The 25,506-nt window shown below is 41.2% G+C and overlaps 1 protein-coding gene across 2 annotated transcripts in view; it reads left to right on the top strand.

Annotated features, from left to right (window-relative positions):
* map2k6 (mitogen-activated protein kinase kinase 6) overlaps positions 1-19,246 on the top strand; it is a 135,342-nt gene extending 116,096 nt beyond the window's left edge. Inside the window, exons 7-12 of one of the 2 annotated variants that reach the window (XM_048609334.1) lie at positions 377-428; positions 1,502-1,629; positions 2,902-2,979; positions 8,023-8,162; positions 9,880-9,925; positions 10,027-19,246. In XM_048609334.1, coding sequence (XP_048465291.1) covers positions 377-428; positions 1,502-1,629; positions 2,902-2,979; positions 8,023-8,162; positions 9,880-9,925; positions 10,027-10,113 — 531 coding nt within the window. In that variant the 3' untranslated portion in view covers positions 10,114-19,246. The remainder of the gene's footprint in view (positions 1-376; positions 429-1,501; positions 1,630-2,901; positions 2,980-8,022; positions 8,163-9,879; positions 9,926-10,026) is intronic. The other variant, XM_048609335.1, reaches the window with a different exon arrangement.
* Positions 19,247-25,506: the final 6,260 nt, after the last annotated feature.

Raw genomic sequence — 25,506 nt, 5'->3', positions numbered from 1 at the left:
TGCCATCACTTGCTTTGTGGTGAAAATGCAGCATGCCTGTAATTACCCTTTGCTAACAAAAGTGGCACCTTTTTAATATGGAATGAAATGTTTAAGGGATTGAAAGAGTGAAAAACTGCAAGGCTAAACATTTTAGATGAGCCAGAAACTGTTGAAATATGCAGCAGATCTATCAGGACCTCAAAAGAGGAGCAGTGGATGCATGTTTGAAATAGTGAACCTTTGCCAGATCATTCATCAGTTTATAATGTTGTATTTAACAAATTTTCTGTATTTTTACAAGGTATTCAAGTCTGTGTAGTATTAATAACAGAATTGCAGTATGTATGGAAAGTCATTGAAGGTTTGTTTTTGTCTTTTTTTTTCCTCTTTGTAGATTGTGAAGGCATTAGAGCACCTGCATAGCAAGCTGTCCGTGATTCACAGAGGTGAGTGCTGCCACTTTAGACAGGCACTAATGATGATTGCAATGTTCAAGTTAAAGAACAAAAATATTCACAACAGGTGGCAGCAAGGTGCTTCTGCAGTAAATAGATTTTCATTAATTTGGAACTTTTTAATTAAAAGATTTTGAATGAATCCTGCAGTGATTGTTTAGTTTTCTTCTCTCTGGAGCCTTATAACCACAAATTGTATCCTGGTATCTCCCTACTGTCTTGCGATTATCAGTTTGGTGTATTAAGGTGGTCTACATTGACATTTTGACTCTATTGATGTGGGATAGAATCTGTCCTAAGACGGGTGTCTCCCGGTGTTACCAAGCAAAGAAGCAACAACATATTGATCAATGTAACTTTATACCTTTTTCACCTATTCCCTGAAGTTGAAGGGACAGTGTTAGTGAATACTTTGAGACATTAAGACCAGCTAAAGCTGGAATATCCCATATCTTGAATCTTAGTTGTTAATATTAAAAAATAATTTTGTTGATTTTATAATTTGGGTTTCTGTTTCAAAACCAACGTTTAATGCTGGAGCAGGAAATCCGAGCAGGATGCATAGATGCAAAGGCTCGATGTACTGCATCACTGATTGTTGCCTTTAGTTTCTGGCTTTGTAGCATGATGAACCTGTAATAAAGAATGGGAATCAGTCATCTAAGTAGATAAACTGCTACTATCAAACAAAACGCAAAAAATGTATAGAATTAGCAAAAGTATCTGTGATATTTCAAGAATGATGCATCTTGCTATTGTTTCTGTTTTTTTACATTTAAATATTGTGCTTTGGTACATCAAACACCCCTAAAATTGGGCCTTGTACTCTGGGTTGTGGAGTATGCCAATATCTACTCTGATTATCGGTAAACAATAATCGGGAGACAACATATTCTTATGATGTTAAATAGCTCTGCGATTTGACCCACACTTTCAAATTTCAATTTTCTTATTTGCTCAACTTTAATTTGACTTTCTTCCTTGCCACCTCTTCTCAGTGGGACATAGTGCTACTGAAATAATGATCAGTGTAACTGATGTTTAATTCTTGTGATCTTTCACAGATGTAAAACCTTCCAATGTTCTCATCAACAAAGAAGGTCATGTGAAAATGTGCGACTTTGGCATTAGTGGATACTTGGTAGACTCGGTTGCCAAAACAATGGATGCTGGATGCAAACCATACATGGCTGTGAGTGCAAATTTAGAATCGAGTCTCTCTTGTCCGCTAATATTTATATCAGCCTAGATTGTTGCGTGTTTGTCACAGTGAATATTTGTATTCAGGCATTTGCTGGTGATGTTGTTGTCAATGGAATACCTTTTCAGCTAACCATCAAATGGTCAGTTCAAGTATAGTAAAAGTAAACCTATGCTGTCTGAGCAGTGTGCTCTTGCCCCAATCTTTGTAGGAGATCCCTGTGCCATACCAAATGTAAATTTTCAATATCCCACACTGGTCCCATTTTGGCACAGCTTGTACCTTAGAACAGGGAAAGATCAATGGAACACCTCTGTGTAATTTGACTACTTTGTATCTCTTCAACTGAAAATCAGTTAGGGGAAACAAAACTATCGTTCAGACCTTTCAAACCCCAAAACACTTTACAACAGTGACTATACATAAAAAGCACAGTAAAGTAAGGAATTAAACAGTGATCAAGATCCAACAGACATCAGTGTGACCAGCACTAGATTGGTGATGTTGGTTGTGGGTTAAATATTGACCAGGATGGTGTTGATGGTGGAGGGGTGGGGGGGAAGAGCTCCCTTGTCCTTCTCCAAAAATGTGTATTGAGATCTTTGCGTCCACCTGATAAAGTAGTTGGGGTCTCTGTTTAACACCTTATGTCGGAAAAACAACACCCGAGTCCCTCCGTACTGCACCAGCTGATCAAATAGGTCCTGGGTGTAAGGTTCTACAATGGGACTTAAACTGCAACCTTCTGATTTCAAGTAGTGAGCACGATCTGAACCATGTTTAAATAACCTTGCTGTTTTCAGTGAGTGCATCTTGAGATGCAGTGATTGCTGTGCAAGAGGTAATGTTCTGATGAGTCATTACTCCAAACATTATCTCCCTTCTTCCTCTCTCCACAGATGCTGCCCAGCCTCCTGAGTTTCTCCTTTTTTCTGTTTTTGTTTCAGATCTCCAACATCTGCAGTTCTTTGTTTTATTTAAGGGGAAATGTTATTGGCTTATAGCTCAACATAAGTGGTTTGCTGCTGCCAATGTAAAATGGCATGTAGGTTCTAGGAAACCAGGAGTGAGAAGGGAAAATTTTAAGTTATAATATCTTCAGAAGTAGAAGTCAATCCTATTGGAATTTACATCTTCAATCAGAGTTGAGCTTTAATGGTTCTGCAGTGCTTTTTTGTGCACTTCCTTTTTCAGTGGTAGGGCTATTTGGACCATAAATGCTGCTGCCAGTTGATTATATCATAAGTTTATTTTGTTTTACAGCCCGAGAGGATTAACCCAGATCTGAACCAGAAAGGATACAATGTGAAATCTGATGTCTGGAGTTTAGGCATCACAATGGTATGTAATGAAGTCGGCTGGTTTAACGTTAATGGAAAGATTTTTGGGGTTTACACTCCTTAGACCAACTTGGAAGTTGAATTTTCAGTTTGGAGGAATTTTATGGAGCTCACTTGGGTGGGAAATGTAATCTGTAGGGTGGCTACAATTTTGCAGAATGCGCAATTTCTTTTTCCTAACGGTGGTTTAAGATCCCGAGATATAGTGTGTGCTAAATTACCCTGGCCTGTGGCAGATTCGTACTTTTGCTATATTTGCATTCTGTTATGGACCAGACCAGACCCCCTCAAAATATATTGAGGAGTTAGCCTAACCCTAGCTTTCTCTTATTTAAAAATAAATTTGGGGTGCTGTTTTCCAGATACAATTCAATTGGTCAAACTATTCGACATTAAGCAAACACAATTTCATTCAAACACTGTAGTTAAAATACAACGAAAGAAAGGAGAACTTAGAATAACAATGCTATTGAAAAATTTAACAGAATAATAGATTATTTTATTATTAAACTGTAACTGTTTCAATACAGTAACATGCCATAAACACCTCCTTGGCAAAAGGCAAATTCAGAAAACAGAATTGTCTTGCATGCAACACCGGCAGCCCAGGAGGGAAAACATACAGAGCAAACTTAGAGTGTAGCAGCCAGGAGAGATTCACTGCCTACCGACCCTGCCTTTGAACCCCCATGGCAAACGGTGGAATTTGAATTCAATAAATATTTGGAATTAACAATCTAGTGATGACTGTGAATCCATTGTCGATTGTTGGAAAAACCCATCTGGTTCACCTAATGTCCTTTAGGGAAGGAAACTGCTATCCTTACCTGGTCTGGCCTACACGTGACTCCAGACCCACAGTGGTTGACTCTGAACTGCCCATTAGGCAATTAGGGATGGGCAGTAAATGCTGCCTGGTCAGCGATGCCCTCATCCCATGAATGAATAAAGGGAAAAAAAAAAGAACCCAGCAACAATTGCTGGAAACTAAACCTAAAATCCCTGGTTCTGTGGATGGGAGCTTGACCACACTTATTCAGGGTGCTTCTGTTGTTCCAACATTTTTAAAAAAAAAAAAGCAGCCAAGGCTTCACAAGCTGTTCATCATCTCATAGACTGCTCGGCACCTGTGCCCCCAATCTCTCTCTAAAAGAAAGCAGGACAAACACACCTCTTAAAGCCACAGTATTGTCACGATTCTATGAATATTCATTAGTGTGAAACAATTTTTAATAAAATCCTACCCTTGGGATAAAGTCAGTAATACCCAGTTCACGATCATTTAAAGGTGGCATGCAACTTTTGGCTTTGTAATATTATGTATAAGGTCAGCAATTTTTCTCTTTTTAACTCGAGCACATGGGAAGGTTACAGGGAATTACAGTCCTGCATGAGTCAGTGGTGAGGAGGGTTATGATTGGGGTCAGGGCATGGAAGATTGGGAAAGGGTCGGGTCGGGAGCATGGAAGACTGAAGTGGGAAGGGCTTGTTATCCTGGGTGAGGTGATGGGAACAGTTGGTGAAGTTAAGAGGAAAATGAGAGACCTAAAAAGTGGTGTCACATTGTCCAAATGTGTGCCCGTTTCAGGGTGTTTGTGGAAGAGTCTTCATAGAATATTTTTGGTTCACCTTCAACACCTCGATCACACCAACTTTGTCAGCTGATGGTGGGTTTCACCTATGAAAAGTTTCCACAACAACAAAATCAAATCAAATGTGTTTTCCATGCCTGCCACTGGCATTTGGAATTTTAATTTCTACTCCACTCCCCAACTCCCGAATCAATCAGAGCAATTTCACTATTCTGTCAAGTGGAAAAGTAAGGATTCTTACTTCCTTAGTCTCCTATAATATAAACAAAATACTGTGGAAGTTCTGGAAATACTGAATAAAGACAAAGTGTTGGGAATATTCAGCATGTCTGGCTGTATCCATGGAGAGAGAAACCGAGTTAATATAACTATTTCAGAACCTAGAAACGAGTCATGTTTGAGTCAAAATGTTAAATTCTGTTCCTCTTTTTCTTTCTTCATGATGCTGCCAAATCTGCTAAACATTTCCTGTTCTACTTGTTTTTATATATAATTCCACCTGTTATATAATGATGATTGAGTTAAAAACTGGCTAGTTTGTAATTGACCAGACTGCTAATAATCTCTAATAATAATAATAATAATAATGCTAATAATAAACTTAGATACAGATGTTAAGAAAAGCCATTCATGTTGGTTATAGGAGGGCTAGTGTAAGTGGAATTGTATTTCAATATTGGCTGATATCTGTTTTCAAGCAGGAGAGACAAAAGATGGAATAACAGGCTAGAAAAATGTAAATCCCCTGTGTGGTCAACATGCTTTCACATTCTGGTTCTTCCTGATCAGCCTTGGTTTTTTGAACACTTAGGTATTATAAAGAAAGGATCATTTCCACATTAGTAAAATCTAAAAAGAAAGATATGCGTTTATTAGTGCCTTTCATGAACATTGAGTGCCAAAAAGTGCTTTAAAAGCATTTAAATATCCTTGGAATGTAGTCATTGTTGTAACGTAGAAAATGTAATAGTCAAATTATTCATTGTGAGCCCTTACAATCAGTTGTGGGATAATGAGGATATTTTTATAATGCTGTCTGGGGAATCCGTGTCAGCCAGGATAACTCTCCTGCCCTCCTTTTTTGGTTTTGTGACATGGAATCTTTTACATCTACTTAAGAGGGGCCTTGATTTAACTGGGGCCTTGATTTAATGTTTCATTGAACATGGATTGGAGGATTGGAAAACTCCCCACTGTAACACCTTTTTCTTTTTATTTAAAGAAGGCAAGCGACAAAAAAAAAGTAACGCTCTAGGCCAGTTAGCTTTTGGCGGACAGCACGGTGGCTCAGTGGTTAGCACTGCTGCCTCACAGTGCCAGGGACCCAAGTTCAATTCCATTCTCTGGCGACTGTCTGTGTAGAGTTTACACATTCTCCTTGTGTCTGCGTGGGTTTCCTCGCACAGTCCAAGGATGTGCAGGCTAGGTGGACTGGCCGTGCTAAATTGCCTGTACTGTTCAGCGATGTGTAGATTAGGGGATGGGTCTGGGTGGGATGCTCTGAGGGTCAGTGTCGACTTGTTGGGTCGAAGAGCCTGTTTCCACACTGTAGGGATTCTATGAAGCTTAATGGTAGTTAATTTGAACATGTTCGAGTCTGTTATGAATGATGTAATTGCAGAGCATATAGAAATACATGACCTGATCAAGCAGAGTCAGCAAGCCTTTACAAAGGGGAAATCGTGCCCATCAAATTCGTTTGAATTCTTTGAGGAGGTAAACAAGCAAGATAGATAAAAGGGAAGCAATGGATGTAATATATCTGGATTTTCAAAAGGCATTTGACGACCTGTTAGGCTGCTTAATAAGATAAGAGCCCATGGTGTTGAAGGTAGTTTATTAGTATGGAAAGAGGATTGGCTAATTAATAGAGAATTGGGATAAGGGAGATATTTTTAGGATGACAACCTAATAACTAGTGGAGTTGCCACTGGGATCAGTCCTGGAACTGCAGTTATTTGCAATATATATTAATGGCTTGGATGAAGAAAGTGATTGTACCATTGCCAAGTTTTTGGATGTCTTAAAAATGGGTCAGAAGATAAATTCTGAGGATGACACAAAGTCTATAGAAGGATATGAACACGTTAAATGAGTAGGCAAAAAATTGGCAGGCAGAATATAATGTGGGAATTGTGCATTCATGCATTTTAGTTGGAAGAATAGAGGAGCTGAATATTTTTTTTAAATGGTAGAAAAATACTGCAGAAAGCAACAGCACAGAGGGATTTGGGAATCCTTGGGCACAAATCATAAGGTAGCCTCTAGGTTCAGCAGGTATTAAGGAAGGCAATGTCGGCCTTTATTTCAAGTAGAGTTTAGGAATAGAGTTTAGCAATAGGGAAGTCACAGCTAGGATACTGTGCAGTTTTTGGTCCCCTCATTTAAGAAAAGATGTACAGACATTTGGAGGCAGTCCAGAGAAGGTTCTCTAGATTGATCCCGAATGTGGAGGAACTGTCTTATGAGAAAAGGTTGAACAGGTTGTACCTGTACTAATTGGAAAGTTTAGAAGAATGTGAGGAGACCTTACTGAAACAGACAAGATTCTTAGGGGACTTGGCACGATAATTGCGGAAAGATTGTTTTTCTTGTGAGAGAGTCTAGGTTCAGAGGCATAATCTCAAAATGGGGGGTTGCCCATTTAAGATAGAGATGAGGAGGAATGTCTTCTGAGTGTATTCAGTCTGTGGAATTCCTTACTGCAGAGGGCTGTTGAGGCTGGTTCATTAAGTGTGTCCATGCTGAGATGGACAGATTTCTAATTAGTAAGGGAATCAAGGCTTATGGGGAAAGGCAGGAAAGAGGAGTTACGCGTTATCAGAGCAGCCATGACCTAATTGTATGGCAGAGCAGGCTGAATGGCCTATGTTTGCTCCTGCATCTTATAGTTTTATCCAAAAGTCAGTATTTTAATAGTGCAGTATTCATTCCTGAAGGGAACTGGAGTGTTAGCCCTGATCTTGTGGGAATTTTCTATCAGGCCTGGGTACAATGAGACAGCTGTAACTGTAGCTCATAAATGTACCAGTCCTGTGTACATATTTGCTGGTAGTACAAATCCCCAGAGTTTAGCGGCAGCACGATGGCTCAGTCGTTAGCACTGCTGCCTCACAACGCAGGGACCCAGGTTCGATTCCACCCTCGGGCGACTGTCTGTGTGGCGTTTGCACATTCTGCCCATGTCTGCATGGGTTTCCTCCCACCGTCCAAAGATGTGCAGGCTAGGTGGATTGGCCATGCTAAATTGCCTGTAGTGTTCATGGATGTATAGATTAGGTACGTTATAGGGATGGGTCTGGGTGGGATGCTCTGAGGGTCAGTGGACTTGTTGGGTTGAAGGGCCTGTTTCCACACTAGGGATTCTATGATCACCACTGTATTCTTTTTTTCTGCAGTTAATTATCATAGATGTATATTCTTAAAATGGAGTTTTATTCTTAATGTTGCAGATTGAATTAGCAATCCTACGGTTTCCGTATGAATCCTGGGGAACACCATTTCAACAGTTAAAGCAAGTTGTGGAAGAACCTTCCCCGCAATTACCTGCAGACCGCTTCTCCAAGGATTTTGTGGATTTCACAGCACAGTGGTAAATTTGTGATGCATGCAAACATATTCGTGTTACAATTTACCTTGGCACTTTTAAATAGGCTGGATTATAATCATATGGAATTCAAGTTCTTGTTGCTTGGCTTCTCAGTGAAGTTGGGTTTGTGTGGAGGGTTGGTGGTGTTGTGGGTGAGGCAGGGCAAATTCTAATTCAAAATGGGGGGGAGGGGTGGGAAACGCAACTTTCAGGCAACATTTCAATTGTTTTTAGTTTTTAAGTAAGAAAACACAATAGCATAGAACAGAATAGCCTTTATTGTCACATATACTCAAGGAGTATAGTGAAAAGTTTATATGTCACCAATTACAGTACCGACTTAGATATAAAAGTACCTAGGCACAGCTTCTTTTGTTACAAGATATTAGCCAATACAGAGATAAAATGTTCAGCATTACAGAAAAGAGTTCAGTACAGCAGATTGCGCTGGCACTTTGCTTTCAGTCAGCACCGGCCCTGGCTGTACACTGCGCCAGTGACATGCCTTACTGGGAAGCCGCTGTGGGAGGCCTGTGCACCAGGCTCAGAGGTCACCACGCCACGCCGGGAGGCCCCTACAGAAGGAGGCAGCAGCGCCAGGCTGGGCGTCGTTGCCGGAGGCCAGGAATGGTTGTTTGCCGGAAGATGTGAATCGTTGCCAGATGCCAGAATTTGACACTCCTCGCTGGAGGTTGCTGCAGGCTGGTAGTCATCGTCGGAGGTCAGGAGTCGAAGGGGGAGAAAAAGAAGGAGGAAAACAAGCACTAAGAGGAAGAAAAAGGGAAGGAAAGAAGAAGAGTGGGCGGAGCGTGTATGAGCTCAGCCTGGAGCATCCTACTCCGCTGCCATCTTGCAGGCCTCCCACAGTAAGGTTCTCAAAGGTGTACAATCAGTTATATTTCAAGCTTTCCAAATTTATTGGAGTGCAAATGTATGGTTTAATTATAGATAAATGAAACTTTTAGAAAACACATAAACTTAGGCATAGAAGTAGGCGTTTTCATTTACCTCATGGAAATATTATCACCATCCATAAATCCCAAAAATGAATTGATAACTGTTGATATTTAATCAAGATTTTTAGTATGTGTTTCTAACTAGCTTTATAAGGTATCTGTCATCTGTTCTATGTTCTTGGGCGTTCTGACACTTGCCTTGATCTCTACATATATTTTGCTGGTATCCCCAAGGGAATGAAGAGGAAACCCTATAGTTTGTCTCCCTTACTGCTTTCAACCCTTGTAAATAGAAATCCTCATATCTTTAAGTAACAATAGAAATAACTTTTACAAAACTTTGATTTAAGTTTTAAGGCTAAATACTAAAGTGGACAACTATTTGCATTTAATTGGCACCTTTTCAACACAATGCAAAATTCCATGATGCTTCACAGGAGCAGATAAAACTTGGCATCCCTCCACGTGATGTTTTGGACTGTTGACCATTTTATTGGTTTTGAAGAGGTTGGAGAGGATGAGAGATTTAGAGTGGGAATCCGAGGGTTTAAGAACCAGGCAGCTGAAAGCTGGTTGTGGCAATGAAAATTGCATATATGCAAGAGGTTAGAATTAGAGGGATGTATAGCGCAAAGATCCTTGCGGAGATGGGCTGTGATAGGCATGAGTGGAGTTATTAGTGTGCAGCAACAGCATTATAAGTTTTAGTGTTGGTAATGTTGAAATATCCAATTCTGAATTTGTTTCTATTCCTTACCTTTTAGTTTAAAGAAAAACCCCAAAGATCGAATGAACTACATTGATCTTATGGTGAGAAATTCTCCTCTTCTTCTGCCATTTGCATTTGGACGGTGTGTAACATTTACCAGTTTTAGAATTTGTTTGTAAATTTTTAAATTTCTTTCCAACAGGCGCACTCCTTCTTCAAAATACATGATGCCAACAAAACAGACGTTGCCTCCTTTGTAAAAGAGGTTTTAGGAGATGATCCTATCTGATGTCTGAGGAACTTAAAAATAAAATTGATAGCTTCTTTGTTCTCACTTATCCAATGGGATTTCTATTTAAGAGTGAACCTAGTTACTTAAGAGGCGGTTGAGTTTATGGCTATTTGTGTAAGGTGCTTTATGCCAGTCATACATCTCTGCTACACTTAAAAGATTCTGAGGTGTTTGTTTGTACCTTTTCTGAAAAGCCAAGCCAGCACCAGCTGTAAAATCCAAACCTGGGACTTGTAACTGAAAAAGCAAATCTAAGCCCAGATGTCCAACCATCAGCGGGAGAAGAGAAAATCCTCTCCCATTTGTAAACCTGGCCTGGAGATAAGATCATAGAACCCCCTACAGTGCAAAAGGAGGTCATTGGCCCATCGACTCCACACCAATCCTCCAAAGATCATCCCACCCAGACTCAGCCCCCTACCACATCCCGTAACTTCATATTTACCCATGGTTAACCCACCCAGCTTGCACATGCCTGAACACTACAGGCAATTTAGCATGGCCAATCCACCTAACCCACACATTTTTGGACTGTGGGAGGAAACTACAGGAAACCTATGCAGACATGGATAGAATATGCAAACTCCACACAGACGGTTGCCCGAGGCTGGAATTGAACCTGGGTCTCTGTGAGGCAGCATTGCTAAATACTGAGCTGCCAAAGATGGTCTTTGAGTCCCTGTCTCTAATCATGCTGTTTGATTTTCTCAATTCAATCCAAGCCCAAGCAGCCATAAACTCTTGGTTACTCCACTCTTGGTCAGATTAGTATTGACCATTTGTATATAGTTAACTGAAAACAGCCTGGTTGTAAAGAACAGAAAAAGGAAAAAAGCTCTTATTTTTGACAGATACAACATATACTCTTGATTATATTTATCTTTGTTGCATGGTTTATCATTCAGAGTGTCACTGATGCGTTTAAATGTGTAGCACTTCAAAACTTTTCAAGAATCTCAAAGTAGACCAGTTACTGTGAAAACTAGCAATTAAAATAGCTGACTGTGAAAAGGTGCCTGATTTGGTGATCCTAAGTAGTAACTGAAGAAAGATCTTAGTAATCGGTCCCTCACCTCTAGTCGTTTTGTGTTTAAAGGTATGTATTCAAACATTTAAGTATCTCTTGATGATTGCAATCAGAACATCTAGGTCAGGACAAATTAAATATTTCAAAAATATGAAATGGCAATAATTTTCATGGGAAAATTCTGGGCCTGCACTCAATTTTGCATGGTAGAATGGTGCAATGAGAATTCATTCTTGCTATTCCATAGGGTTATTCAAATTGTACCAACATTTTTAAAATGGATTTGTGAAAGGGAAAATGTTAAATGGAATCCAGTTGCTTCTATATGCCATAGAAAATGAGGACAGCCTTCTCCTGTGACACAGAAACACACTCCCTGGTACTCACATTAGTATGGACATGGCACCTGTTTTCCAAATACTTAGTTTTGTGGAAGGATAAGGGGAGGAGGCAGAGGGAATTGGTAGTGAGGCTGTCAGTTAAGGAGGAAATGCAATAAGATATGTAAAAGGAAAAATTTAATCAAACTCTGTAGTGCTCTACAAAAGTGTACCACAACTCCTCCTGTTCTGAAGATACTGCAATGGGAACAAACAGGAATTACATCCTTCAGGAGTTGAAAATTAGATTATACCAAAATTATAAAAGGAATTTGATAAAAATTTGGAGCTGACTGGGAATGAGCAATTCCAACTACATTACTCTTATTGCATGTGCCATTTTATTTTGCCAAGCTGGGCTACTCATGTTGCTCGTGTTTAATAAGCATTGTTAATGAGTTTTGAGATACCTGCTGAATTTGTGTGCCTTTCATTTTGAGACCTACATCAGGAAATCACTGACTGGGTACAATCTGTGAGGAGTTGTCAATGCTGTGCTGCTTTTTCTTAAAAACAGACTTCAGAAATGGTTGCTCCACGTACTGTAACAGTGTTATAACATAGTTATGTCAACAAAAAATGGCCTGTAATGAAGAAAAGTCCATGTTTTTAAGCACACTTTATAAATCTAATGTTACTGTCAAAACTGTACAAGATATTTTTTAAAAAAGACATACACATTTATTGAAATCTGTATTGTCAGGAATAATACAATCTCGTACCATTGAAATTCTGTACTTTTAGTAGAATTGTGTGATATAGAGAAAGACTGCATAGCTCCTTTAGTTACTTGGTTAATAAATGCACTGCCTTGTGCCAAACTGAGCCATATGGACTGGGAAGATCTCAGGCTCAATATCTGATCTGTGCAGAGTTAGCTAATCTCAACGAGGATGGTAGTAGGATTGTTATTTACGATACAGTTGGGTCCTTTTTTGGAGTCAACTTCATAAACACTTTGCTTCTTAATGTGTTACAGTCATTAGCTGTAAGATGGCTCAGCAAGTCTCACAGGTAGTTGAGCCAGAAAGATTGTGTCCGTTTGCCTTGCTATGTTAAGTTAACTTACTGTATCAGAGATCCTGTAATTGGCTTTAATATCGTTGTGTTTGGGCGAAGAAATCATTTACAGGTCCCATACCATTGGCTTTAGGACAGTCCATCCTTGAATGCAATTGGATGAAGTTTGAGTGCAGGAACACTCAGTTATGTCCCGACAGTCAAATAATCTACATTGTTCCACATCAGTCTTCACATAAGAAATTATAAACCACTTCTTTGGATACCAGAAGGCAACTAAACACCTGCCAGTTAGCATCCTCACAGAACAGTCAATGGTCAAGAAATTGGATTGTGTCTGAATTGGGGTGCAGTATTTGCACCTAAAAGGACAGGTGGCAAAACGTGGTAAATTAGTGAAATAAATAAATTAGTAAACTAGTTGGCTTCTGTTTGAGGTAGGGATGTCAGCAGCAGAAATAGCTCTGCTGCTAGTTGAAGTGTTTTGAAAGGCCTAGGAGAGGGCTGAAAAGCCCTTGAGTTATGCAGGGGCAGACTGCAGCCCACCTATTTAATGATGAGCTAAGAAGAGCATTTCCAAAATCCCTTGAAGGAATTGGTTTGCTTACTAAGTACCCAAAGTAACTGCAGTATTCACGTCACATGCTATGGTCCTGCATAATTAATTCTGCAAAGAAGGCCTATGCAAAGGGCCTAATATCAATTTTAGGTGCGCACTTTGGATGCCCAAGCAAGATTCCTAATCAGTATGACCCTCTGTCATTTTATGAGAGTTAAACAGGCATAGCTCCTTTTGAACTTGTAGGCCGACGCTTTCATGACTTTGAAAAGTAAAAGTAATTGTCTTTTTTATGGTTTAATTCCCAATTTCATCATTTAATACTTAAATTAATTCAATTTACCAAACACACAGCTTCTTAAAATTCTAGATAGATATTGAGCATACTTTTAATGATAGGACATGCATATGAATTTTAATGTAAATGTTGCTGACCCACCGGCTTGTCACACTGAAATGTTCAGATGGGACAGCCTGGTCATTGTAAATGTCAATCAGTTTTTGCCAGTTAATCTTTGCTAAATTATCATTTCATTGGTCTTAAAGCTAATCAATTCTGGGAATTGTGTAGAGTGTTCATTAAATGGCTTTACATTGAGAACATACTTGAAGCTTTGCAAATTATTGACACTTATTTTTTATACTTTATAAACTATACAGATATCTAATATGGCTATATCAGCTCTTAAAATTTTCTAGTTACTCAAGAACTTAATGAACTTGTAGATGAATAATAATATTTGATTTTCTTACTGAGAAATGGTGGAGTAAATGTACTTGTAAAAGATCTTTTATTGATTCTTTTTAAGGAAATGAATTCTATATTTTTGTGTCCCTTGTTTTAATGTGTATTCAGAATAGGAAGTATGATGGAACAGATTTGCAGTGTTTCTCAATGGTTGCTCTAATGTAGGTGCCATAACAAAATTCATAGAGAAGAAGGAAGGGAAGAAGGATTTTTGAAGGCAAAATCACTACAATAACAAACTCTGATTTGGGTGTGATGCTGGTTTTGCAATTTCAAAAAGGTCCAATTTGACTCTTGAGTCAGCGGAGAGCAGTATCAAGCAGGGTATAAAAGTGTTATTCTAACAACCCTCCAGGCTTACCAGTAGGTGAATTAGCCTAAAATTGGCCCAAAATGTCTTGTTGATGAATGCAAATGTGACCTGTAAAAATTGGCAGGAACGGACTAATCTGTTTACTGATAGTTTCTGGACAAGCGGTTAACATATGATGGCAAGAGTGGAAGGTACTATTAATACTCTTTTTTTTCTAAGAGTTTTTGTTTACTGAAGAGTTTGAATTAATTGGACATTGGGTTGTGTGACTTGTGCATACCTAAGTAAGATAGCTAAAGATTATGGTTTGAATCTTACGTTTTTTGGCTAAGTGCTACTATTGTAAAGTTTCACGACGTCCTAGGAGGACTTGTTGTTGTATTGTCCCAAATTCATTTTGCTACTCCCCCTCCTATGATGCCACTTTTGCCTGATCCTAGTTTAACTGCCACTCACTATTCCCAGAACAAATGAATACTCAGTGGGTATCAACCAAAACACTGGCATCCCTAGCCCCTGCAATATCTTTGAAAGGCCATTGCGCAACATGCACAAAACCATGCTGGTGAAGCTACATTCCCCTCTCATACCAGTTGTTTTATCACCAGTCCACTCAGTTAACCTGTCCTTAGTTATATCCTGTCTAAATATCCTCTCAAGTCACTTCTAGTCCGCCCCCAGTGACCACTTTAGACCCAAAACTTCTCATTGTTCCATTGGGGATCACCACATACAGGTAAGCAATAGGACAATTCCAAAGATGAGTTTAATTTACAACCAGCAAAAGCGAACACAAACAAAATGAATACAGGCTGTAGGATGCCCTCACAAACTAAAATGCCAGTCTGATGACCAATGACTATTTCACATTCCATGACTGTGTTTGCTACAACCAGCTCTTGTCGACTGGAACTGGGTGTAAATCCAGTCCCATTTGGCTTACAGCGCCCATTGCAGCTGAGCTCTGTCATGTACAAGGAGAGCTTCCTCATCCACAATGTTATTGTGCTTCTCGTGTTCTAAAGACTGCTCCCATTTCCCCAGTTCCTCAGCATCCAGCACATTGGCTCATTGACTGCTTCAGTTGTGCAGTCTGTCTGGACTATACTGGAGGCTGCCTCAGACAAATCTAAGCAGCAGAACTCCATCTTCAGCAACCTTCAGTGTGCTCCACTGACCCTAATCGAAACTTGGGTGGCATTATATCTGCATACCTCATCAATTGGACATGTTGCAATGGTGTCATGAGGTGTGGCACAGTGGGTAGCCCTGTTCTCCCAGTAGTCCTTGTAGGGCCCTTGCACCCTAGAATGCAGTGGGTAAATGAGGGCTGCAGTATGTAGGAGTTGTGGAAGCTGCCAGTGAGCACACCTCCAGGAAATGGTAACAGTAATCATTGATTAATCCAAATGAAACCGTTCCTGTTGATGAATTCCACAGTGTTGTGGTATGGCCATTTCAGTGCCATGTATGCCCACATTGGCACCCAGCAGTACCCAGGATGCAGTACTGACCTCATTATTGGGAAGCAAAATGAACTGGTGTGATCTTGCACAGATGACATTGGTCACTTTCCTGATACATTTGTGGACGTGTGGCTGAGAAATCCATCATACATGCAGCTGAGCCTCAGCATGTGCACCAGTTGGGTAAATGTACCACTTCAGCTGAGTACCAACACACAGAACGTCATAAAGGGAGTAGCTGCTGTGTTCTGACTCCTAGGCTTTGTGTTTGTCTCTTCCATATTCTGGCATCCAGATGTGAATCCTGTGTTTCCACCCATCAGTCTGATGACTGACAGACTCCCCCAGGTGTTGTCCCAGCCATTTTCCGGTTGCGTTTAATATTTAATGAACAGCAAGTGATGACAGGGAACACAGGTCAGGGTGGAAATGTTTAGTGTCAGGTCCTACCTGATTACCAAGTAACCCTCCCAGTGCCTCCATACCCTTTTTACCTTGCATTACCACTGCATCCCATTTTCACCCTTCTCCTCTTCGTCTTGTTCCCCCTCTTTTCCCCCCCCCCGCCCCAATAGGTGGAGATTCACCACATTGAACTTTGCCCCCAACATTCCTCCTAAGCACCGATATTACACCTCACCTTTGCCCACTGTGGCCCTCTATCATCCCCCTGTAAAGGCAAAAATGGTGGATGCTGACAGTAACCCCTTGTACCTTGACATCTGCCCCCCCCCCCCAATCATCGTTTTTGTCCGCCCTGTCTAAATGCCTCTGCTTCCCTCGTCAACCTCGACTGCCCCACCCTTTCTGTCAAGGTGACTCCGTTTGCCCTACAGCCCCTCCTTGTATCTTCCTCACTGATGAGTACACGGACCCCTTGAGTATGTTTACACCAGATCCCTGACAGACTTTTATGAACAACCGTAGACATAACTGACCAAACTCATGATCGCTGTCTTTGCAGCTCCCCAACTGATGATGTATGATTCCCCTGGCTACCGCTGATGGCCTTATAGGACTGACCATTGCCCAGTCCGCAACTACAGTCAGACATCTCCCCTGACTGTGACTGGCCTAAGTAGATGACTGACCATGACCAAGTCCCTGGAATATGTATAGACTATGCCTGTGACTGAGATCCCGGTACTGGTCACAGCCCCTCAGTATCGCTCACCGTAGCCCATGTCATTCACACCAGTTTAAGATTCCGTCTTACTTTTTTATCAAAGAAATTGTTTGCTTCAATGTTACACCATCAGAATGGCAAATAACTGCACAGCAGATCGATCAGTACATAAAGGAGACTCAGCTGAATGCTTCATTCGCATGCTTTGTGCATTTGTTTCAGTGGTTTGACTCACTTGCTAAAGTTCATCTCTAAGTAACCCATGTGAAAGTAGAGAATTTTTCATTGCCCCAGGAGATTGTCCTTCATTTGTAGCATTATACAGGAAAATTATGTTCAGTATTTTTGTTGGGTTCAAGACTGAAAAACAGCCAAATTTTAAACAAATGCTTTGCATTTTCCAGGAAAACACTATTTCCATACATCTATTTCCAGAGCCTTTAAATATTTTCTAATCAAAATCATGCTTTAAATGATTGCTCATCAACAGTTGATGAGTATTCTTTTAATATTGCTAATTATTTTCTGAAATGTTGCTAACCTTCCTGAAGTGAAAAAAATGATTCCTTGATAGAGGCATTATATTATAGCCTGTCATGTATTGATGTGAACAGAACATGTGAAAATTTAGATAATTCAAATGCTTACTCCCTAAGAAATGTCCTATGAATGAAATTTATTGTGCATTTCCAGTTGAACAGATAGATGACTGAGTGCCTTCAAATTGCTGTTAACTTCGAAAAATAGTGAATTGGACTTGAAAATCTTCCTTTATTGGCATATTCTTTCCAAGTCCCTTTTAACCTATTAATAGGATATACAGGAGTTGGATAGATATTGGTCTAAGATTTGGATGTATCTGTTAAAGATATTTTTCATTGTGTTATGCCTGATTGAACCAGGAAGAGGGAAGAAGTGATTTGCTGCAGAGAGAAGATACTTGGTTTAGGTATTGTATGTTCACCATCTGGCTGTTTCCAACACTGATAAATAGTGGGGCAGTCTCCAATTCGAAGCCATCATGAGGTCAAATTATTGAAATCCAACAAGAGTTAAATGAATTTTGTTGAACTATCAAATATTGACTGACCCATCAATGTCTGGTCCAAAACCAGTTCATGTCAGTTGATTCGTGGGCATTTAATGTTTTTTTTGTTTCCATCATAAGCACATCAAAGAGACCTACACAAGTTGACTGTTGGTCTCTCAAAGGGGCCTTTCCACCCTTCCTCAAATGTCACGCTCGCATGAATACAGTCAGCTGCTGTCAGCCCAATTTTTCTGCCTTTTTTTTTTAAAGTTGGAGTCTCCAGAAGTTTAATTTTCTTATCATTAAAGGTTGGCAAGGGGTACTTTTAATGGCTTAGCAAATGCATTACTGTGCTCTAACAGTAGCTTAGTCCACTTTCAGGTCCTGGTTTGTGTCAACAGGCTGGCAGTGATACAACTGATCTCCATAGAACTGCATTAATGATTAGGCCAAGAGATCAGAGCTTTGTTTCTTTTGCTAGCTGCAGTATAGGGCTATATGCCACTTAAAATCAGAACTACACATCCAAGAAATAGAGTGGAAAGGGAAATAATCACCCAATTTTTGGCTTGTATGCATGGTAACAGACTCTGCACCATGATCCTGCTAGAGGTTGAGGGCATGTTAATAAACTGCTTGGCCTTTGCTCTAGTGATTTACTTAAGCCAGTTACACAGCTTGTTTTGATTTTTCAATTGCTTTTGATTTTGCGTGGTAATACACGTGCAAAGTCATGAACTACGAGAGGATATCTAGCTGTTGCTCTATTTGTGGTATAGCAACAGGTTGGTGTAAAGTCACGGTTCAGTTATTCCCAGAAAAGGATTTTATTTTTTATTCTCCTTCACTGAGAGAAACTCGCATGGTGGCATTGCACATTAGATCTGACAAAGTGGCATGCCCCTAAGTATGGATTGGTTTCTGTATGTACAGCAACAGTCTCACCTCCACCTCTCATCATCCCTTAAGTGTCACCGCAACTCTTCTGTTTCTTGGTGCTTTATTTCAAATTGTGTGCAATAGGCACCGAATGTTCTGGTTCCCCTCATGTAACAAAACCTGTAAACTTTTGTTTATATTGCTGTTTTAATTCATTGACACAGTAATTATAACACAGCTGGTATGTGTGCCTTGCCTTGTATAGCAACACACATACTGTTCTGCCTTTTCCACTGCATGGGAAGCATAGTGGGTCATGTATTGATTACATGTGAGGTCCAGTAATCTTGGCTGAAATGGTGCCATTTACTTCACCTTTTGTGTTTTAATTCAATATTGCAATGTTTTGACACTGTATAATTTTTATTTTGCTGACTAGCTGTCTTGCTGAGCGTGTGTGTTAAATATGATTGGGATTAGCTCTGAGATTATATGGTGTGCCAGTTCAGAGGCTGTTATGCCAGTGCAGTTTTTTTTCCTTGCCAATGTACACAAAATTAAAAAAAAACATTTTTTAAACAATGACTCTGTGTCTTTCATTTTTTGTTTGTTTTGTTTTGTAATTTTTCCCCATCCTCAAGTGCTACCTGTGCTTTGACAGTAATCCTCAGGCCACAGTATCTCACCCAAATGTTCATTTGTCATACATATGCCAAGAGAATGAAGAACATTGATGCCATCAAAGTTGTGACTTAGTTTAGGCTCAACACGCAGTCACGCACTGTTTGCTACTAGGCAACAGCAGCTCATGAGGAAGAGCAGTTTTAGGGCAGGAGCAGTCCCTCTAGGCCTCTTGTAGAAACCTTTGGTCTCACCAACTCTACCTCAATCACAGACATTTTAACAGGCTCCCCCTTTCTCATCACGGACTTGTTAACTTCCCCTTCCACTGGCTCCTCAGTGATGGTAAACAGCATCTCCTTGGCATCTGAGCTTCATCCTTTTGCTGCCTCTCACTACTCTTTCCTACTGGTAAAGCAGTTTGTCTGGCTGTTAAATTAGTTATAGAATAACAGTATTACAGCATGGAACCATCCCTCCGATCCCTCCTGTCTGCACTGGTCATCATGTGCCTATCTACTCTAATCCCGTCTTGCAGTACTTAGTCCACAGCCTTGTATGCAATGATACTTCAAATGACCATCTAACTGCTGCTTCAGTTGGTGTTTGAGCAATACTGGGCAAAGGCATTGATGGCATTAGGATTGACAAGACCTCCATCTACCTAACCTTGCCAGGTTCTTCACCTACTTACTGGGCACCCTCGCTCGCTCTACTGGTGTCAAATTTGTCCATTCAGCAAACTTCATTTGAGTGCCTATTCTCATAGCAATTAACTAAGATTTTTTTAAAAATACCCTTGAACTAGCTTAGGGGAAAGATCTGCAAAATTCCTGTCTGATTTTTAAAGATGATCGTGCAAGCTCTCGGACACTGGTGATTGAGTGATAGATCCTTCAGCTGCAATAGGCTGCCTCCAATTCTTTTCCCTATTCAACCTTAGATTTTATTTCTCCCTCCTTCCTGTAGGTGTATTCTTCTCTCATAAGTACTTCATCCTGTCCTTTATCACAGTCCACTTGATCTACCTTGCCTCGTGGCAGTACACCTGTGTTTCTGTTTTCATCATTAACAGTTCAGAGGGAGAAGGAACCACAAGTCAATGACCTTTCTTAAGTACAGTAACATTAGTGACATCTGTGAACAGTTCTGAGTTGTGTATTTGTAAAACTTGCAGCATCCCTTAGGTAATTTAATCACCTGCCTTAATGTGCTCTCTTCACTGAATCTTATATTAAAGCATAGTTCTCTCACTTAGCGATATGGTAGCTCGGTGGTTAGCACTGCTGTCTCAGCGCCAGGGACCCGGATTTGATTCCAGCCTCGAGCAACTGTTTGTGTGGACTTTGCATATTCTCCCCGTGTCTGTGTGGTTTTCCTCCGCCTGTTCTGGTTTCCTCCCACAGTCCAAAAATGTGCAGGTTAGGTGGATTGGCCGTGCTAAATTGCCCATAGTGTTCAGGGTGGGAAATGCAGGGATAAGATAGGGGGTGGGTCTGGGTGGGATGCTCTTTGGAGGGTTGGTTTGGACTCTGGCCAAATGGCCTGGTTCCATGATGTAGGGACTCTGATTCTATTTTCTTCATGGCTATGACCCTTGCTGGGAGTGAAGCAAATTACTGCTGTTATGGTAATGATTTTCCAGCCTGCACTATAGCTTGGTAGGCCAACAGTGCTGTCTCTTCTGTGTGGTGGAAAAAGTGGTGGCAGCATCAGCAAACAAGGCCTGAACAGCAGAGCTAGCATAGTCCAGAAAGAGAGAAAATCCCACACAGCCCCTTAACCAACTGGTTGCACAGAACTCTTAGAGGCAGAGCAAGCAAATTACAGACAAAGCAACCATACAACAGGCTGATCAAGATGCCTAAATCTAGACAGAAAAGCCTATGTACAGACAAAATAACAACCTTACAGTCAGGGAAAACCTGAAGGCTCAGCAAGAACTTGCACGTAGTTGAAACAAAATGCAGTCTAGTTGCTGTTTCTGTTGCAAGAGAGTTACTGGTTGTCAATACCTGTCATTCTTTCGTCTTTTCCCCCTACCCACCCTCCAGCAACATTAAGGAAAAATGCACCTTGTGAGTCAGTACTTAGTATTACCAGAGGGTTCAGGGCTGTTCATATACCGTCTATAGTGTCCGTATTTAAAATGAAGGAAAACAGCCAAGAAGTGCTTTTAATCTGTCAGATGTAGGAAAAATGGTTACATTTAGGTAACAACTATTTCAATCAAAGGTCAACACCATACACTTAACTAACACTGACATTTACGTAACATTTTTTCTTGCATCCAAAGTTTCATGAATTACTGCAGGGAGTGTAATGTCAGAAAAGCATCTGAGAAAAGAGAAGCCAAAAAAAGGTTAATATTTTGGGTGGAATCCTTCAAGAACAAGTGTGGAGAGGAGATTTGCAAATAATGATCTTGCCAAAACAAAGCAATGACTCTGCTTGGGACTGGGGAATTTGGTTTAGATATTGGTTTGAGGGTGTTCACTAAGAAAGCAACCTTTGATATCTGAAGTGAGAGATAGCAAGAACTGCGGATGCTGGAGTCCAAGATAAAACAGTGTGGAGCTGGAGGAACGCAGCTGACCAGGCAGCATCAGAGGAGCAAGAAGGCTGATGTTTCGGGTCGGGACCCTTCAGAAATTTTTTTCTGAAGAAGGATCCCGACCGGAAACGTCAGCTTTCCTGCTCCTCTAGATCCACATTGTGTTATCTTTGATATCTGAAGTGTTGCTTATTAATTATTAATACAACCAGTGGAACAGCAGCCTGCTAATATCCTCGTGTTGACAGAAGATATCACATCTGTTCTATTGTGTTTGTGCATCTGCATTTTTATTCATGAATCCAATTCTCTCCTGCTAACCTTCCTCAGTTAAAGACTGCATCTTCAGCTGGGCTGGGGACATCGAGGCCCAGCCCAAACCCTTAAAGGATGTCTTCAATCTCAGTTACAACAAAAACAGATTGTGCTGGAGAAACATGACTGGTTTGGGAGCATCTGTGGAGAGAAAACAAAGTTGACAATTTGAGTCCCGTGACCCTTTGTCAGAACTGAAGATAACTGGGGAAGGGTGGTATTTATGCTGATGACTGGGTGGGGGGGAGGGGGAGAGAGAGAGAGAGAGAGAGTGGAGGATGGGCAAGCAAAGAGATTGTTAATGATGTGCTGAGAGAGAGATTAGCTAGGTAAGGTGCTAACGAGACATATGATGTTTGAAAATGCATTTGCTGTGCAAGGAACAACCCATTCAGGACAGGACCTAGCGATGTGGGGGAAGGGAAAAGACAAGGGAGAGGGTGTTCACATTATGAAATTACTAAACTCGATGTTGAATCCTGAAGGCTGTAAGGTGCCTCAGTGGGAGAGGAGGTGTTGCTCTCCCAGCTTGCATTGAGTCTTGCTGGAGCAATGCAGAAAGCCTGAGACAAAATTGTTGGCAGGGGAACACGGTGGTGGTGTCAAAATGGCAGGCAACTGGAAATTCAGGCAGAATGTAGGTGTTTGGCAAAGTGGTCACTTAGTCTGTGTTTCACCGCCCCAGTGTAGAGGAGATCAGACTGTGAGCAGCGATAACAGTGGATTAGATTGAGTGAAGTGCAGGTAAAGCACTGTTTCACCTGGAAGTATTGTCTGTGGCCTTGGATAGTGAGGCTGGAGGAAGTAAATGGGCAGGTGTTACACCTGCGGTTACATGGAAAGGTGCTTTGGGAAAATGTGGAGGTGTTGGAGTGGAAGAGGAGTAGACAGGGGTAGCCCATGGGGAACAGTCCCTGTGTTAGGCTGGCGAGAGATAGAAGGACAACATGTATCTGGTGGTAACATCCTGCCGGAGGTGGTGGAAATGGCAGCTTACGATCCTTTGGATATGGATGCTGATCGGATGGAAAATGAGGACCAGGGTGATGCTATGTTCATTATGGAAGGGAAAGGGTGAGGGCAGATTGCGGGAAACGGGTCAGATATGGCTAAGAGCCCTGTCAGCTATGGTAGCGGGGAATCCTTGATTAAGGAAAAAGGTGGAAATTTCTGTGGCACCCCACCCCTGGCCCCTGTCGAAGATGGGATCATTGGAACAGATGCAATGGAGATGGAGAATCTGGAAGAATGGGATCGAGTTCCTTACAGGAAGCAGGTGTGAGGATGTATGGTCAAGGTAACTGGAAGCTGGTAGGTACTCAATCTCAGTATTCAGCCAGTATGATTGACAGGAAGAGAACGGAAGCGAAAAATAGAAGGATCGCTACAATTCTGCATGTAGCACTGTTCCCAAGATCTAAAAGAACCTGCATTACATTAGAAAGCTCAACTGTCAGAGTCATAATTGGCAAAATGATCAGTGCACTAATTTCATCATTTTGGGAATTTATTTTGTGCAGTCTGCATGAAGAGTAGTCAATTTGAAGTCATTAGAATTGATTTCTGATGCTTGGCACTATCAAAAAGAATCTATCCAGCAGAAGACTATTGTTAGTTAATAAAGGGATGTTGTTCCTGCTGTAGGTCTGTGACAATCACCTTTTGTTTGACATTGTGTGTGAAGAAATGTTGATGTGTTTTGAAATAGCATTTAAGAATTACTTTGATGATTTATTGCTTAGAGTGCAAATGAAAAAGAAGTCCTTAATTTGTCCTGTGTCTTAACCTTTAGTGTCCTGAAACTGTTCCACAGCTTGCTTAAACCAAAGAAAGGTCTTTCTTTTACCTAGAATCATACAATGATACAGCACAGAAGTAGCAATCACCTCAATACCCATAAACAGAGCCACATCAGGACATTATTTAAAAGAGCCACAACTCACTGCAGCAACCCAGAATTATGCAAAGCAAAACAGGAGCATTTATATGGAGTTTTTAAAAAGAATGGATACCCAAAAAGCACAACAAGACCTAACACGGCCAGATACACTAGTCACTCTACTGTACATCAGAGACATTTCAGAGATAACCACAAGACTACTCAGACCCCGAGGTATCATGGTAGCCCACAAACCAACAAATAAATGCTGCAACAGCTACTGACGAACGTAAAGGATCCCATACCCACAGCCAATAAAACTAACGTAATATACAAAATACCATGCAAGGACTGTGAGAAGCATTACATAGGCCAAACTGGAATAAAACTGACAATAAGGATACACGAGCACTAATTAGCCACCAAGAGACACAACTAATTCTCACTGGTCTCAATACACATGGACAAAAAAGGACATGAATTCGACTAGGACAACACATCCATAATAGCACAAGCCAAACAGAGACATGCCAGGGAATTCCTGGAGGCCTGGCATTCCAACTGGAACTCCATCAACAAACATGTTAAACTGGTCCTGATATACAAATCACTGAAAAACAGAACTGGAAGTGATACCAATCATCCCAGCAAACTGAGGCATATAAATAACAAGCAGGACAGAACACCAACGCTTCACCAGAGGCGCACTGACGATGTTACCTAGCAGGGTTATGAGATGTCTGCAATCGGACACGCTGGCTCGGTGAGCAAGTCTACACCGTTATCCAATAAGGTCTTTTACCAGAGATAGTAGGAACTGCAGATGCTGGAGAATCCAAGACAACAAGGTGCAGGGCTGGATGAACACAGCAGCCCAAGCAGCATCATAGGAGCAGAAAGGCTGACGTTTCGGGCCTAGACCCTTCATCAGAAAAGGGGGAGGGGAAGGGGGTTCTGAAATAAATAGGGAGAGAGGGGGAGGCGGATAGAAGATGTTTAGAGGAGAGGATAGGTGGAGAGGAAACAAACAGGTCGAAGACTCCGGGATGGAGCCAGTAAAGGTGAGTGCAGGTGGGGAGTTAGGGAGGGGATAGGTCAGTCCAGGGAGGACGGACAGGTCAAGGGGGCGGGATGAGGTTAGTCGGTAGGAGATGGGGGTGCGGCTTGAGGTGGGAGGAGGGGATAGGTGGGAGGAAGAACAGGTTAGGGAGGCGGGGACGAGCTGGGCTGGTTTTGGGATGTGGTAGGGGGAGGGGAGATTTTGAAGCTTGTGAAATCCACATTGATACCATTGGGCTGCAGGGTTCCCAAGCGGAATATGAGTTGCTGTTCCTGCAACCTTCGGGTGGCATCGTTGTGGCACTGCAGGAGGCCCAGGATGGACATGTGGTCTGAGGAATGGGAGGGGGAGTTGAAATGGTTTGCGACTGGGAGGTGCAGTTGTTTATTGCGAACCGAGCGTACGTGTTCTGC

The sequence above is a fragment of the Rhincodon typus genome, chromosome 21 (genome assembly GCF_021869965.1).
Source record: "Rhincodon typus isolate 14 chromosome 21, sRhiTyp1.1, whole genome shotgun sequence".
Taxonomy (NCBI): domain Eukaryota; kingdom Metazoa; phylum Chordata; class Chondrichthyes; order Orectolobiformes; family Rhincodontidae; genus Rhincodon; species Rhincodon typus.
Note: the sequence above shows the minus strand (reverse complement) of the source record. Positions and strands in the feature narration are given on the sequence as shown.